The 15,932-nt window shown below is 36.2% G+C and overlaps 2 protein-coding genes across 4 annotated transcripts in view; one reads left to right on the forward strand and one right to left on the reverse strand.

Annotated features, from left to right (window-relative positions):
- LOC127647949 (serine/threonine-protein kinase TAO2-like) overlaps window positions 1-2,899 on the reverse strand; it is a 36,776-nt gene extending 33,877 nt beyond the window's left edge. For all 3 annotated transcript variants that reach the window (XM_052132480.1, XM_052132478.1, XM_052132482.1), the window contains exon 1: window positions 2,488-2,899. The gene's annotated coding sequence lies outside the window, so the exon portion shown is untranslated. The remainder of the gene's footprint in view (window positions 1-2,487) is intronic.
- Window positions 2,900-8,030: 5,131 nt separating this feature from the next.
- Window positions 8,031-15,687, forward strand: LOC127647957 (trypsin-like). The gene is made up of 6 exons (XM_052132490.1): window positions 8,031-8,187; window positions 11,719-11,739; window positions 11,846-12,014; window positions 12,430-12,698; window positions 12,799-12,941; window positions 14,100-15,687. The coding sequence occupies exons 1-6, from the start codon at window positions 8,130-8,132 to the stop codon at window positions 14,370-14,372; spliced, it is 933 nt and encodes a 310-aa protein (XP_051988450.1). The 5' UTR covers window positions 8,031-8,129; the 3' UTR covers window positions 14,373-15,687.
- The last annotated feature ends 245 nt before the right edge of the window (window positions 15,688-15,932 follow it).

Here is a 15,932-nt window from a genome sequence, read left to right on the forward strand (position 1 = left end):
ACTTTCTCTGCTTCAAGTAGCTTGGTAACAAGGGTGGGGGGTGTTCTATAGAATTGAGACCATTTCACATTTCATGTTTAAAGGAAGAAGGTTCCACAAGTTCCAAGGAAAATCCACAGCTGCTAACCATACCATGGAAGCAGCACACAAACTACCCAATTTAAGCATATTGCTATGCTGTTTACAGCAAAGTATAGGCTCTTTACAAAGTATTGACAAGGTCTTACACTCCCTGGGTTTGAGTCTCCTAACATTACATGATAACTATCAGATATTTATTACACTGGCAGGTCCTAATGTGCTATTATTGTGCTTTAAACATAAATGGGCACCCAGTAATGTTACATCCCTAAGTGCACTTAAAGGTGCACTCAGTAATTCTAATCCAATACACTTTGTCAAATTCTGCAAATGTCTCCTCACAGTCTGCTAGCTGACCGTTCCGTGGGTGGGCTGGAATAAAAATCTAGTATTTGTACACAGCCCTGGTTCTGTAAATGGGAAAAAAACAAAGTGGATCGGACTGATCCACACAACACTACTCCAGCCATTCAGCAACAGGGGGTGGTTCTTGCACGTGCACAGGATGGGGGGGTGGGGGCAGAGCAAGAGAGAAATTCATTAGATGAGCGACGGCAAATCTGGCTGATGCAAACTTTCTAAACTCCAAGGAGGACAAATGGCTGAGAAACTCACCAAAAGAAAAAGTTCAGACGAACAAACTAAAAAAGAAGGATTATAATAAGTTGAGGGCTAGGCCTCAACATCGACAAGTCTTTTCAGTGGTGGAGAGACCTCCGAGAGGTAATAAGGCTTGAAGACAGATAAAGACGTTGCTCTTTTTCTTCTTGATATGTGGGTAACATAAATGTTGCCGTTTCACAGAACCCATATATGCTGTTGTTGTGATGTTTATAGATTATAGTAGCAGGAGAGTTGTGAGTGTCAGGAGTTGGTGTGCGAAAAACCGTCTCGACTTTTCTGCAAGTTATCTCGTGCCAAGTTTACACTACACGATTTTAAGCCCGATTTTCGCTCGCCGACAGGTTTAAGGAGATCGCCAACAAAAAGCCTGAAATCATATGCAAATCAGAGCTTGCTCCTATGAGCGACGATCGCAATGTTTGAATCATCAAAGATGCGATCTGAGAGAATCGGCGATGATGTCAGCGAAGTATCTAGAATGGTAAATATCAGGACCTGTCTGCGATTCCAAATCGTGCAATGTGAAATGTGTTTTGACTGAGTACAACTGCAGCGAGAGAGCAAGAAAAGGGGCACGGGAAGTTTCAGTGGGAGGAGTCCTGATGTACTTGCAATAGAACATCAACTAGCATGGCTGCGGTATCAAGAAAGTTTAATTTGCTTGAACAAATGGAGGAAACCATTAAGTAGAAAATTTGCAGAACATTTGATGTTTCCTCTGAACCATACAACTGGGTGGAGAAAGAGAAGAGTTAATTGGCAATTATCTTGGACAGTCAGGTAAGCGAATAGGTAGATTTTTCAGTAGGAGGTTATTTTTCATATTGTAACCAATAAAATATATGATGCCTTTACACATTATGTAAAGGCGACTAAAACACACATCATATTCTTGAAATGCATAACATATGATCATCATGCATTTGTTTTCGTATCTCGTATCACTTCCCGCATATACTCGTGTCGTCTGGGATTCGTCAATAGTGAAATGTTTTGTAATTTGTTCACCCCTGTCCCCGATTCATCGTGTAATTTGAAAACGATACGACTTCCATGACAAGACAGACAGTTCTGTAATATGAATGGTACCACAATCCTACGTCTTTGAAAGTCGTGTAGTGTGTCGGAGGCATTAGCAGCAGCAACTTTCTGAATGGGGGGGCGGAGCTTCCAAAGACCCACTGAAGTGAGGGGTGTGTTTGCTTTGGCAGTTGAGTTCGAATATAAACAGTGTTTCTCAGGCATTGCTGAGTGCACCTTAAATAACATAATGTGTTTGTACAGACGAAGCACACTTTTCACACCAGTAAAACCTTTTCTGGGTGGTTGGTTGCCAATTTGATTGGCCTCAGGACTTCAGGTGGTCAAAGTATAGTTACAAAGTGTAAAGATTTGCATACTAATATATACAATCTAAGTAGGGATTAGGGCACAATCAGCGTCCGGTGTTCTGCTGTAAAAGGGAAAGTAAACAATAGAAAGGAACACATCGGCTGTTTCTTAAACCTATTTTGGGGGCTTAAAGCTGTAAAATGTTGTCTAGCGGTCTAGTTGCGCAACTCGCTGGTTTTAAGACACCGCCACGAACACATACAAGCAGAAGTAGGATTATAAAACAGAAACATGCTTGACTTGTTGTCATGATGGAGAATGACCCCGTTAGCTCATGACAGGCTCAAGATGTGCATCTGTCAACAACACAAAGCCTAGCTTTACCAGTCTCGTCCAGCTGTAAATGTCTCATAATCACCAAAGCTTTCAAGAAAAACAAAGGTGCCTTACCGTGCGTACTGTGATTCAATGCGAATAAACAGTTATACGGCTTTCTCCGCAAATCAACGTGGCGTTTGCTGTTTTTAGCCCCGCTGCGACGTTTCAAATCAACACGCCATCCATGTTTCTATCGACATCTACCTTCCAGCGTGCAGAAGAATATACTTTCACAACGATGAATGTCCTAAAACTCGTTAGTGTATGTGAGCTCTTTATCTCTCACTCTCGCTAACGGTTCTTTAGCCAGCTAGCCGACTGTTTCCACTTTGAATCCGGGCCGCGGCTGGTGTACCTGCACGCGCACTCCTGCCCCTGTCATATTGCTCAGTTACATCAACATTTGTGATTCTCTATATGCTTTCCAGCCTCTATATGCATTTTAATTATATGAAGGGTTGTCTTTCTATCTAACCCCCTTTTTTTCCCAGGAAACGCAAAATGGCTCCATGGGGCGGGAGCCAACCGGAAGGAAGGTCAGAATTCTGTGCAGTGCGTTTCCGGTGAAGAGTGGCCCGAGGGCATCTTGAGAAGGGCAAGTTGATTTTGAGGCAGTTGTCTTTATTTTTTATTTTTTGGCAAACAAACTGAAGCTAGTACACTGTAAAAATTAAAAGATAACGAGACACCATTTGGAGTTCCTCACTTGCCACACCTTAGGAAGCCTCCCAGATATTCTCCAGAATTCTCTGCATAAAGGAGCCCCAAATATTACGTTTTTGTATTCACAAGGAACTTAAATACTTTATAATGCACCGTAAAATGTGTATTTCCATTTTTAAAAGAAAAAGGACTATTAATCATCATGAAGTGCCAGGTTGATATGTCATGACGTTCCTTAATCTTATTATAACTGATTGTAAACACAACAAATTTAACCTGGTAAAGAGCTTCAACAATCCTCCAATAAATTTGACATTTCTTACCTTTGGGGTGTCCAAAACCTGAATAAATGCAATTTCAATTTCCTATACAAACACTCTGGTTGGTGGACACAATGAAAAAAGTACGCTCTTGTCAGTTGTTTATTTGGATTTATTTTACTGTATTTTTCTACAATGTATTTTTGCTGAGTTCAACATATATTTCTGAAGAGTGCATAAAACAGAGGGATAAAGCATAGTATGAAGATATTTTTGGTGCAAATCAACTGAGCATCTGTGACAGTGGAAATTGTAGTTGTAGAGATTAGCCACACATGTGTTTCAGTAAATTTGATGTCACAGAAAACAATGTTTTAAGAGTTGCAAACTTGTAGATTTTCTCTCCCACTAACACAACACATGTTACACCTTCTCAAATACTTCATTTCTAGGAATCACAATTTAAGAAACTCGTACGCTCACATTTTTGCAACAGTTGTTGCAGTGAATGTGGTGCAAAACATTAAATAACATTGCATTTACATATTACATATAATAAATGCTACTTTTCTGCTGAGGATCTCTCATTAACGTTCATATGTACCTTAATAAAATTTAAATTGTAAATCCTGAAAGTCAATTAAAACTGTAGTTTTTGAGAAAATTAAAGCCAAAATCACCCCAAAATTCAAAGTGCATCCTAGCACTTACATCGTGTCTCACGCCATTAAAAAGCTTTCCTTTGGAGGTTTGCTGACCTATTCAATGGATTATATGTAAAAGTTACCCTGACTGTTACTGTATAATTTATATATATATATATATATATATATATATATATATATATATATATATATATATATATATATATATAAGCTCCAGCTTATTCCTGTATTAATTTATAATAATGTAAATTATTAATAATGTAATGTAATTTTAAATATGTGCCTTTTAAGACAGTGACACCTTAAGCACAGTATTGATTGATAATGATAATATTGCAACTCAACCTAATGCAATTTAAACAAGAGTTTATAAAGAGTCAATTACAGAAAGATGGTGTGATAAGTATAATGTAACGTGTTATGACAAGTCACAGTAGGAAAATATGTAATTTTTAACTAATAAGACAAAAACCTAATATGAGAAGCTAATTTTATTAGGTGTGTGTATCATTGTGTCATAAATGTCCACAGATGCTGAAGCCACAGTAGACACTGTTGTGCATTCTGATGGATTGTGCATCAGTACAACAGCATGCCGAAAGTTGTTCTTTAAAATGCACATGGCTGTTATCTGAAAAAAGAAAAGGAATCATTTATAAAAGTGTGATCATTTTAAAACAAGTACATGACACTGCATCGCTTTGATTTGTGATATGTGTTACCAACGCTCTTTCCTTATCTCTCCGATCTGTCAATTGTTGTATCTGGATTTTCATTTAAATTTTAAGAAATTTCTCAATACTATATAAAACATAAAATGGAAGAAGACATTCTCTGTATAATGTCATGAGATTATTTCCCTGTAATTTTGTCCAATACAATAAGTTTAAATTTAATTTGTTAATAAGCATGGTATGTTTGAACAAGAACTCAAAAATGAAACTTTTTATGAGTGTTTGAATATGAGGATCTGAGCCACGTGCCTGGACAAAATTCGATTTTTGGGGTGATTTTGCCTTTAATTATATTAATAACAACCTATAAAGGAAATATTTTTATCCGGCTTTCTCCGCAAATCAACGTGGCGTTCGCTGTTTTTAGCCCTGCTGCGACGTTTCAAATCAACACTACTATCCATACTAGCAAATTTAATACATACAGTGAGGTCCAAATATCTGAGACTACACTGAAGATCTAGGTCTCCTGCTGGGAAACACTACTGAGTGCAACCTGGTCACTATCCGATGGTTAGCACTGCAATGCAAAGCATGCTGGGAACTAGAAATCCTCTGCCTAGTTTCAGTTAACCTAACACATTATTTTTTTATGTTGTCCCAATCCAAATGGGTAAAGTTGACAAGACAATTTTAGTTGAATCAACTCTGTTAATTTAAGTTCCTTTGTTTACATGAATTGTTTGAGTAATATAAACATAAACGGATTAAGTAAAACTGTTTTTGTTTTGAGTGTACACTATTTCTAAGTCACTAATCAAATGTAAGAAAATTTGCAACACAAGGTCAGATTTTCTTGCTTAGATTGAAGCACTCAAGATGCCTTTGGACCATTTCTAAATCACGCTGTGATAACGTGGATCATCAGGTTTTGCACAAACTGTCACACTGTGTTTATGTCATGTTTCCAAGGACTCATATTTTGCAGTGTTTTTTTTTTTGTTGTCCTGTACAACATTTCCCATAATGCACCCTCATCACTGCCATCTGTTCCCCATTGTTCTCACCTATTCTCCATTACCTCATTAGCCCTTGTGTGTATACCTCTAGTTTTGTTCCCTCTTTGTCAGTTCTTGTTTGTTGCTATTTGAGTTTTTGTCACTTTCATCATCTTCATTAAAAGCCTGCAATTACATCCAGTGTCTCATCTCAGCAACTACTTGTTATACAAACTTTTCCATGTCAGCTTGAGTGCATGTTGTCATTAAAGCAAATGGGGAATGAAACAAATAAAGCATTTCACTCAAATTGCTATGCTATTAATATAATTTGTAATTATGTTTTGAATTAGAACTGAATTAATAATTAAAATGTTCACAATGGAGTACTTATTGGACTACATTTTATATTGTTATACAATAACCTTCTCTTCTATATCAACTCCACCATAAATGCCCCTATAACATCCAGTCCCATTCCATCAGACTAAAGTGACCATAGAGTGAGCAAATGTGTCCATACATGGCCTTTTTCAGGACCCATCTCTTTCAATGGTTTTTCGATAAATTACGTCACCATGGCCAGTTGACTTATCTGTTCCTAGAACTATTCAGAATCTCCAAGAATTTGTTGACAACTGCAGTGAGTTATTTTCTTTTCTTTTTAAGAACACTGGATCATGCAAAGTCAGTAAAACAGGTAAAACCAGACCGGACAGTTGTCATTAAGCAACATGATACCTGGTGAAACTATACCCTCAAATCATATCATGTTTAAAATAGTGAAGATCCTTTTAACAACACACCTTATATATATTTCCAGAGCAAAACAAATGAATGATCAGAAACATACACAAGAGAATGGGATTAATGATGAGAACATTTTATTGGCTGTTCTTTCACTTTCAGGAGTCATATTACAAAACATGTCTTAATATTGCTGATTTCTAACTTGAACCTGTCAGATCTTATGTTAGGTAGTTTTTGTAATACAGCCCCTGATATGTAAACTCCAGGCATTAAAAATCTCGTACAAGAGATAAGCAGATTTTCAGCTACAATTCACAATACAGACATGATCAAAGAAGTGTATAAACTCCCTTCACCTGTGTTTTGACCTGTTATTTTATTCATCTGTTAGCTCTGTGTAATGAAGAATACATTTTATATTGATTTGTGTTGAATGGTAGCATTAATCAGAAAAGGCACACTAGACAATTCATTATTTGAAAAGAAAAAACAACAACATGAGCCGCTTTCGAATATCAACACTGGTGATTGTCCAGTATCGCCCATCCCCCATACAGAAACATGCAGGTGAGGATCTCCATTGTAAAACTTAACCACCATCTAGTCTTAATTGATACAAGAAGGAGATTATATCCTCTTGATGTGGTTGGAGACATTAAAATTAGACAAATTCCTTATATGTGTAAGCATACTTGGCAATAAAGCTAATTCTAAATTACAAAAACATAAATATGGCAAGTCAGCTGAAAATATTTTACAAACATTTTAGAACTGACATTTGTAGAGGAATATTTGTTTTGTTTACTGTTACATATGCGATTTTAAACATTAGACATTACAGCATGATTTTCTTTAAAGTTGCTTTTAAACAATGTATAAAAAAACATGACATGATTACTAAGTTGTTTTGCATAGATAGATTTAAAGCAGTAGTGGACTGATTTATTCTCCAGCGCTGCTTTAAATAGCAAATAATTCACCAGGGCAGTTGCGTAAGAGAAATGTAGGTTAAATTCACCAACAAAATTTTATCTTTGAAATGCAACATGAAAAAAAATATATGCATAAATAGATATATATATATGTAAGCCTCTTTCAGTTTGATTTCAGCTCAATAGCATTTTAAAACACAGTAGTCACTGCTAAGTGACCATGGGAATTTGTTTTCTGTATTGTGTAGGGTGGCAGGAGACAAAGATTCAAAGCTTAGATACACATGAATAAGTTTATGTTGTTGTTTTCAACACTTATTTCCTATGTCCAGGAAGAAGCAGATGCAGATATATGGCAGTTTACAAGAAGTAGCAATAGATGGGCATTCTTCAGTATGCAGCAAATGCAAAGTGTAGCAAAAAAGATGACATTGTAAAGTATAGGAAAGGGAAGACTTTTTAACAAATTAATTTAATTATAACACATTGTAGTTCTGCAGTGAATTCAAATGCTTTTTTATGGTCCTAAATTAAAAGTGACATTCTGGGACCTGAATTACAGGCACTGTAGAGAAATCATGTATCAGGACACTGGGCGTGTACTGTCAATATTCTCAACAGGTATAAAAACGTCATTACAGGATAGGTGAGTCAGAGATAAAGCTAGTATTGATGCAAGTGGGGGAAACAAACTCCAGGTGAAGGCAGCTGTACTTGTTGTATGTCAGTAGAGACTTGAAAGAGGACATAGCAGTTTGCAGATCAGAACATCATGAATAAGTTTAACAAAACTTTGTGCATTGCTGGTGCCATACTTCTAAACATAGCAGGTAAGATCTCAAATTAGATTGGTGCTCAACAAAATTCTATAAAAAGCCAAAATAAGGTCTATGTTTAATTATACTTAACTTAGCTTAACTGAAACCTGAAACTGCGGTTACTGTACGGTTCACTACCAGCCTAAGTTTGAACTTACTACGCATTTGAATTTACACTTAAAATTCAAATGCGTGAACATTAGTTTCATAGACAACTATATGTTGTGTCTAATTTTAATGAAAAGCTTTTTCAATGGATGATTTGCATGAGAGAGTGAAGGAAAAGTAGACAACAAGTCAAGCCTTATTTTTTTATACTTATTCGTATCACACTTTTTTCACAAAACAGATTACAGAACATTATGCTGTAACAGAAAATGAAGCTGTACTGTCTCATAGTCATCATTGTGTGGTTTGATGAAAAACATGATTGTAAATTATGCCTTAAAAAGAGAATATTATTTGTTTTTTGTTTTTTTGCCCCCAGTGAGCAAGCCAAAGGTGCTAATAATAATAATAATAATACATGTACAGTCCGAACAAGTCAACAAACAAACACAAATAAATAAAATTATATTTAAAGTAATTAAAGTTTATACCATTAGTATTGTTCATTGTTATGGAGGACAAAACCTGCAAAAATACATATACATAAATGTAATAATAAGAAAATAGATAAAGGAATATATGTCTTGATAAAACAAATATAATTAATTTTTAATGAAAGTAATTTTTTTTTTTTTTTAAATAAAAGTTAGAAATGTATTTTTGTAGACGTTTTTCCTTTATTATTTTCTCTTTTTATTTGTATACTTTAAAACTTTTGTATTCTTTAATTTGTTTTTGTATTTTATTATTATTTATTTATGCATTCATTTATTTTTATATTTATTTATCCCCACCTGTATTTATTTCCATATTTAAATATTCCCACATGTATTTATTTTTTATATATATATATATATATATATAGATATACATATACTCACCTAAAGTATATAGAATACCTATTCAATTTCTCATTACTGCAATTATCTAATCAACCAATCACATGGCAGTTGCTTCAATGAAGTCAGGGTGAGATCCAGGTGAAGACAATCTGTTACAAGTCCAAACTCAATGCAGACTTAGAACGAGAGGTGATCGACGCACTTTTGGCTGGTGGTTGGTGCCAGTCGGGCGGTCTGAGGATTTCACAATCTGCTCAGTTACTGGACGTTCGGATAGCCATTTCTAGGGTTTACAAGAATGGTGTAAAAGGAAACATCAGTATCGCAGTCCTGTGGGCTGAAAATGCCTTGTTGATGCTAGAGGTCAGAGGAGAATCCGACTGATTCAAGCTGATAGAAGAGCAACTTTGCCTGAAATAACCACTCGTTACAACCGAGGTATGCATTAAAGCATTTGTGAAGCCACAACACGCACAACCTTGAGGCGGATGGGCTACAACAGCAGAAGACCCCACCGGGTACCACTCATCTCCACTACAAATAGGAAAAAGAGGCTACAATTTGCAAGGGCTCACCAAAATTGGACAGTTGAAGACTGGAAAAATTTTGCCTGGTCTGATGAGTCTCGATTTCTGTTGAGACATTCAGATGGTAGAGTCAGAATTTGCCGTAAACAGAATGAGAACATGGATCCATCATGCCTTGTTACCACTGTGCAGGCTGGTGGTGGTGGTATAATGGTGTGGGGGATGTTTTCTTGCACACTTTAGGCCCCTTAGTGCCAATTGGGCATCGTTTAAATGCCACGGCCTACCTGAGCATTGTTTCTGACCATGTCCATCCCTTTATGGCCACCATGTACCCATCCTCTGATGGCTACTTCCAGCAGGATAATGCACCATGTCACAAAGCTCGAATCATTTCAAATTGGTTCCTTGAACATGACAATGAGTTCACTGTACTAAAATGGCCCCCGCAGTCACCAGATCTCAACCCAATAGTGCATCTTTGGGATGTGGTGAAACGGAGCTTGTGCCCTGGATGTGCATCCCACAAATCTCCATCAACTGCAAGATGCTATCCTATCAATATGGGCCAACATTTCTAAAGAATGCTTTCAGCACCTTGTTGAATCAATGCCATGTAGAATTAAGGCAGTTCTGAAGGCTGAAAGGGGTCAAACACAGTATTAGTATGGTGTTCTAATAATCCTTTAGGTGAGTGTATATATATATATATATATATATATATAAAACAATGCAAAATAAATGAATAAATAAAAATAAAGTTACAAATAAATATAGAAAATAATAAAGGAATAAAGTCATACAATAATAAATTGAGGAATAAATGTAATTAAAAACGAATTATATTTGTTTTATCAAGACATTTATTGTTTTATTTATTTTTTTATTATTACATTTATTTATTTATTTAGTATTTTTGCAGGTTTGGGCCTCCATACATTGTTCTTGTGAATTGGTTATCAATGTATCTTGAATCTAAAAATATGAGATTTAAAAAATAAACAATAAAATATAAAGTCCAAGGGAAGAAAGATAAGGCATGTTACATATTGAAAGGTTTAACATTTCACACACTTTCCACAATGATGCATGGAAACTTCAGTATCAGTTGACAGTTGACAAGGAAATGTTCACAAGAATATGCCATAAAACTTTTACAGTAAGGTGGTGACACATTTTTCCTAAATAAAAAAGAAAGAGAAAAAGTAAATAGTACAAAATATAGTGTCAGTTATATCGTCAAGTCAATTTTATTTGTATAGCGCCTTTCACAACACACATCGTTTCAAAGCAGCTTTACAGGAGATCAGGCATTAACAGATGATAAAACTGTAATGTGTATAATGTTGATGAATCATCATTGTGTAATTAGATAAAATACGATTGTTAATCGTGTTTAAAAATAAGTAATTAAATAATAATTGTATTAATAACCCCAGTGAGCAGCTGAAAGCAACTGTGGCAAGGAACACAAAACTCCATAAAATGTTGATTAATGGAGAAAAATAACCTTGGGAGAAACCAAACTCACTGTGGGGGCCAGTTCCCCTCTGGCTAACATTATGCATATAATGTAAATATTACTTATGTATAGTTAAATTCATGGTTTAAAATTATTAAACTAAGTGTTAAGGGTCAGTGTTAAAACATCGATTTTGTTTGAACTGTAAGATTAATGACCACAGTCTTTAAAGTTTATCCTGGATTAACTGCAGAAGTTCACATAGATGCAATTGTCCTTGTTAATTGGCTGATGAAGGCTTTTGTTGGCAATAGTTAGTCTATGCATTACATTTGAAGATAGGTAGTCCATCAATAGACTGAGGAGATGCGGGCAAAGATCAGGGAGTTATATGAAATCATTTAACAGGTATGTTGACTGTTATCCATGAAATGTCTTTTCATGTGCAAGTTTTATCTTATAAGAGATCACGTGATGCCATTAGTATGTTCTCAGCAATGTTGATCTACAACAAACCAGTGATTGCATTCTACACAAACCAGTTTATCAGCTGTAATGGTCTGTGTCCATCTAATTATTTATCATCTTTGTTCTGCCCTCACAGGCTCTCTCTGTCAGTTGGATGGTAAGTTATTATATTCTTAATGATCATCAAAACCACACTTAACATTTCTTGAGTGTTTGTGAGACCTTTCAACAAGGAATTCTCACATCTTCTCTTCTTTCATTAGTTTGTGGCCAAGCTCCCTTCAACAACAAGATTGTTGGAGGGCAGGATGCGGCTGAAGGATCTTGGCCCTGGCAAGTCAGCATTCAAAGTACCACCTTTGGAGGCCATTTCTGCGGTGGGAGCCTAATCAATAAAGATTGGGTTTTGTCTGCAGCTCACTGCTTTCAGAGGTATATGAAGTTTAAAAAGGTTGTAGTTCAACCAAAAAATGAATTTTCTGTAAATTTTTACTCACCCTCACATTATTCCAATCCCGTATCACTTTCATTCTTCCGTGAAACACAAGTGAGAATATCCTGGTACGTCATTTTCATATAATGAAAGTGAATAAGTGAATACAGAGTATAAATTATACTGACCAATTTTATGATACATTCACGTTGCTTTTTTTGTCAATTTGGAGCTCGACAGCCTCAGTCCTCAATTACTCTCATATGAAAAAGACATTATTCCAACAATTCACCTTTTGAGTTTCATGAAGTAAAGAAAGTTATACAGCTTTATAACTAAATGTTTTGGGTGAACTATTGACTGGAGCTAACTGCTGTATGACTAATGAATTAAGACTCCCATTTTTTCTTACAGTGTCTCCAAGTCTACCATTACAATCTACTTGGGACGTCAGAGAAAATCAGACTCAAATCCAAATGAAATGTCTATGAGTGTGAGTAACATTATCATCCATCCAAACTATGACAGTCCCAAAGATAACAACGACATAGCACTGGTCCAGCTCTCCTCTTCTGCGACATTCTCTGCTTATATTAATCCAGTCTGCCTGGCTGCTGCTGGTAGTATACTGGCTCCAGGTACTTCTATCTGGGTCACTGGATGGGGCAGTCTCCGATCTGGAGGTGAGAGAATTCATGCAATATTCTAAACCTCACCACATGTTACAACAAATATCTATTAAAATGCCATAAAAAAAGTTATCTTCCGATGTGTATGTCACAGACTCCCAGCTACCCGATATACTGCAGGAGGTGAAAATACCAATTGTGAGCAACAGTGACTGTAACAATGCCTATGGTGGTGCCATCACAAACAATATGATTTGTGCTGGACTGTTAAATCAGGGAGGGAAAGACTCATGTCAGGTAAGATTTCAGTCATTTCAGTCAATATAATTCTTTTTAAAACTTCTGTCTGTTTAGAAGTGTTTAGAACTCTAGACTGGTTATACGATCAGTATCTTGAGTCTGAGATAAGTGCTGAATCCAGTGTTTTTGAGTTAAAAGCAGGACAATCCAAAAATGAATTTTCTCTCATCATGTACTCACTCTCATGCCATCCCAGATATTTATGACTTTCATTGTTTTGCAAAACACAAAAAAAGATTTTTTTAGAAGAATATATCTCTGTTGGTCCATTCAATGCATGGAAATGGTGACCTAAACTTTGAAGCTCCAAAATGCACAGAAAGGCATCATAGAAGTGATTCATATTACTCCAGTGTTTTAAAATCCATATCTTCAGAAATAATATGATAGGTGTGGGTGAGGAACAGATCAATATTTAAGTCCTTTTTTTACTGCAAATCCACTTTCACACAGCACTCCAATGCACGTTTTTCTTTGCCAATTCACTTCCTTTGTGCATATCATCACCTACTGTGCAGGAAGGAGAAAAAGTTAGGGATAAAGCAAAAGAAAAGAATGAATAAATCATATTTATTTACACAACAGCCCAATAGGTGACATTATGCACAAAGAATGGCAAAAAAACAAAAGAAGAAAAACTCTCATGAACATGTATATTGATCTGATTCTCACCCACACATCACTTTGGAACATATGGATTCAACCACTGGATTACGTTTATGTTGGGTCTTCAAAGTTCTGGCTACCATTCACTTGTATTGAATGGGCCCACAGAGCTGAGATATTAGCTTACTGTAGAAGACAGTAAGTCATACACATCTGGGATGGCATAAAGGTGAGTAAATGATCAGAGAATTTTCATTTTTGGGTGAACTATCCCTTTGATGCTTGCCTTCATGAAGTTGAGGATCTAGATGCCATACATTGTGGGCAAACAGGATAGTATCTCACCTTTTTGACAATCACATCATTATGGCCCCTTTTGTTTAGCATGCAGACTAAAATTGTGGTTTGCAGACTGCACAGTCTTTTCAAAACTTTTATGTTTAACTTTCTTCTTTACCAACCTAGATACCATCACACCAATTGCATAGTTATGTCCAGCAGTTGCTGTCTATTGAGAGGGATATAAATGTTAAGTGCTTTTCTATGCAGGGAGACTCTGGAGGTCCAATGGTCTATAAAAACAGCTCTCTGTGGATTCAGTCTGGCATAGTGAGTTTTGGTATAGGATGTGCTGATCCCAATTATCCTGGTGTGTATGCGAGAGTGTCTCAGTTCCAGGACTGGATCAACTCTCATATAACTAGCAACCAGCCGGGATTTATCGAATTCATCTCCAGTGGATCCAGCAGAGGCTCACCCAACCTGCTTTCTCTCATATTCTCTATCATCCCTTTAATATTCTCCCTCTATGTCTTTTCTTAAAGATTAGCATATTTGAATATTAATTATCAGAGACCTTTGATAAAAAAGGACAATTGTGCTGTACACACCCTTATAAACAGGATATAAAAAAGCATATATATTTGTCATGTGTATTTTTAAATGTAACATTCTTCAAAAAGGCAATGTTTTTATTTAGGCATGTTGATTCATTTTAGGCTATTCATATCAATATATTTAAATGAAAAGAGCTTACAATAATAGAGTTATGATATTTTGGACTGGACTGGCATGGAAAAGATTCAGCAGGGTCATTATTCCATCTCAGGGACTAACCATCTGTAGCTAAAGCTCAACTGCTGGTGCTCTGCAATGTATTTAGACATATTATTTATTGAAAATGTACTCGCCTTTAATCTCTTTGAAAAAATGTATAAATACATAAGAAGGAATTTGCTTGGAGAATGTTGCTTTCTTTTCTGTAAAGCTGCATTGATACAATGTGTGTTGTGAAAACTATACAAATCTGTAAAATCTGCATTCAAGCATTTAAATGATGTTGAGTGGAACTTATAGCCATGGGAGCCTTCTCAATTATTGTGTGCCTAACAGCCTATTTTTCACATAAAGCTACAAGGGCATTTCCATAAATAAACTAACCAGACATCTTAAATATTACGCCAGGTAAGGACCCGCTCTGACATTAACATTTTTTCTTTGAATTTAAAGGGTCATATTTGCTTTATACCCTGTATAGTTTGTTCATGGTTTTCCAGGAAGATGTCATGTCATGCAACCTGTAAGTGCCCTACATAAGGTATGATTAACGAGGGATGCCCTAGAGGTGCAGCCCATTCCATACAGGGGACTAGTGTCATCTAGTGGCAGCATTAGGGGCGTAGCAAGGTATTTTGGCCCCCCTGACTCTATATTGCTCTGGGCCCCTGTGGCAGGTTGGATGGTGGGGCCGGGTCGTGATTCCGCACACACGTCCCCTAATTAGGCTAATTAGCCCTTCGAGAATGATAAAGGCCAAACGAAGACGGCAGTGCGACAGAGAGAGAGGTTTACAGACAGCTGTCCGACACCTTTGTGTGTTTGTTTGTCTTTTTGGTTCAGTTTTACATTAAACTATTATTTATATTGTCAAGCCGGTTCTCGGCTCCTTCTTTCCATAAACCCCCTTTACAGCCCCTTTCCTATTAAAACATGCTGTTTAGAATTTGTTGTGGGGCCCCCTTGGACATATCGTTACCACCTTTCAACCCACTAGCTACCCATCCACTGTCAGATCCTTCCCAATGATTTATATCACATCATCAGTCATGTCACACACACACACACACACACACACACACACACACACACACACACACACACACACAAACAAATGCTAGAGCACGTCTTCACAAAATACTTTTCAATACCTCACATTTTCAATTTAAAATAAATGTAATCTTCATGTTATAAAGAAATACGTGTCCTCTTGAGTTTAATTTTAATGTAAAGTATATATGTTTTCTACTCATTAGTATACTAAACATAATGCTTACTAGCATGTAAAGTGGCCTCAAAGAGTATTTAGACACTTAAATGTGTACT

Source organism: Xyrauchen texanus, chromosome 8 (assembly GCF_025860055.1).
Source record: "Xyrauchen texanus isolate HMW12.3.18 chromosome 8, RBS_HiC_50CHRs, whole genome shotgun sequence".
In the NCBI taxonomy this organism is placed as follows: domain Eukaryota; kingdom Metazoa; phylum Chordata; class Actinopteri; order Cypriniformes; family Catostomidae; genus Xyrauchen; species Xyrauchen texanus.

What these genes read in the sequence shown, in the direction of transcription:
- LOC127647957 (XM_052132490.1), top strand. Translation starts at nt 8,130, where the DNA reads ATGAATAAGTTTAACAAAACTTTGTGCATTGCTGGTGCCATACTTCTA. An exon ending in GGGCAGTCTCCGATCTGGAG is followed by an intron (nt 12,699 to 12,798) that starts GTGAGAGAATTC and finishes TGTATGTCACAG; the next exon opens with ACTCCCAGCTACCCGATATA. An exon ending in GAGGGAAAGACTCATGTCAG is followed by an intron (nt 12,942 to 14,099) that starts GTAAGATTTCAG and finishes TTTTCTATGCAG; the next exon opens with GGAGACTCTGGAGGTCCAAT.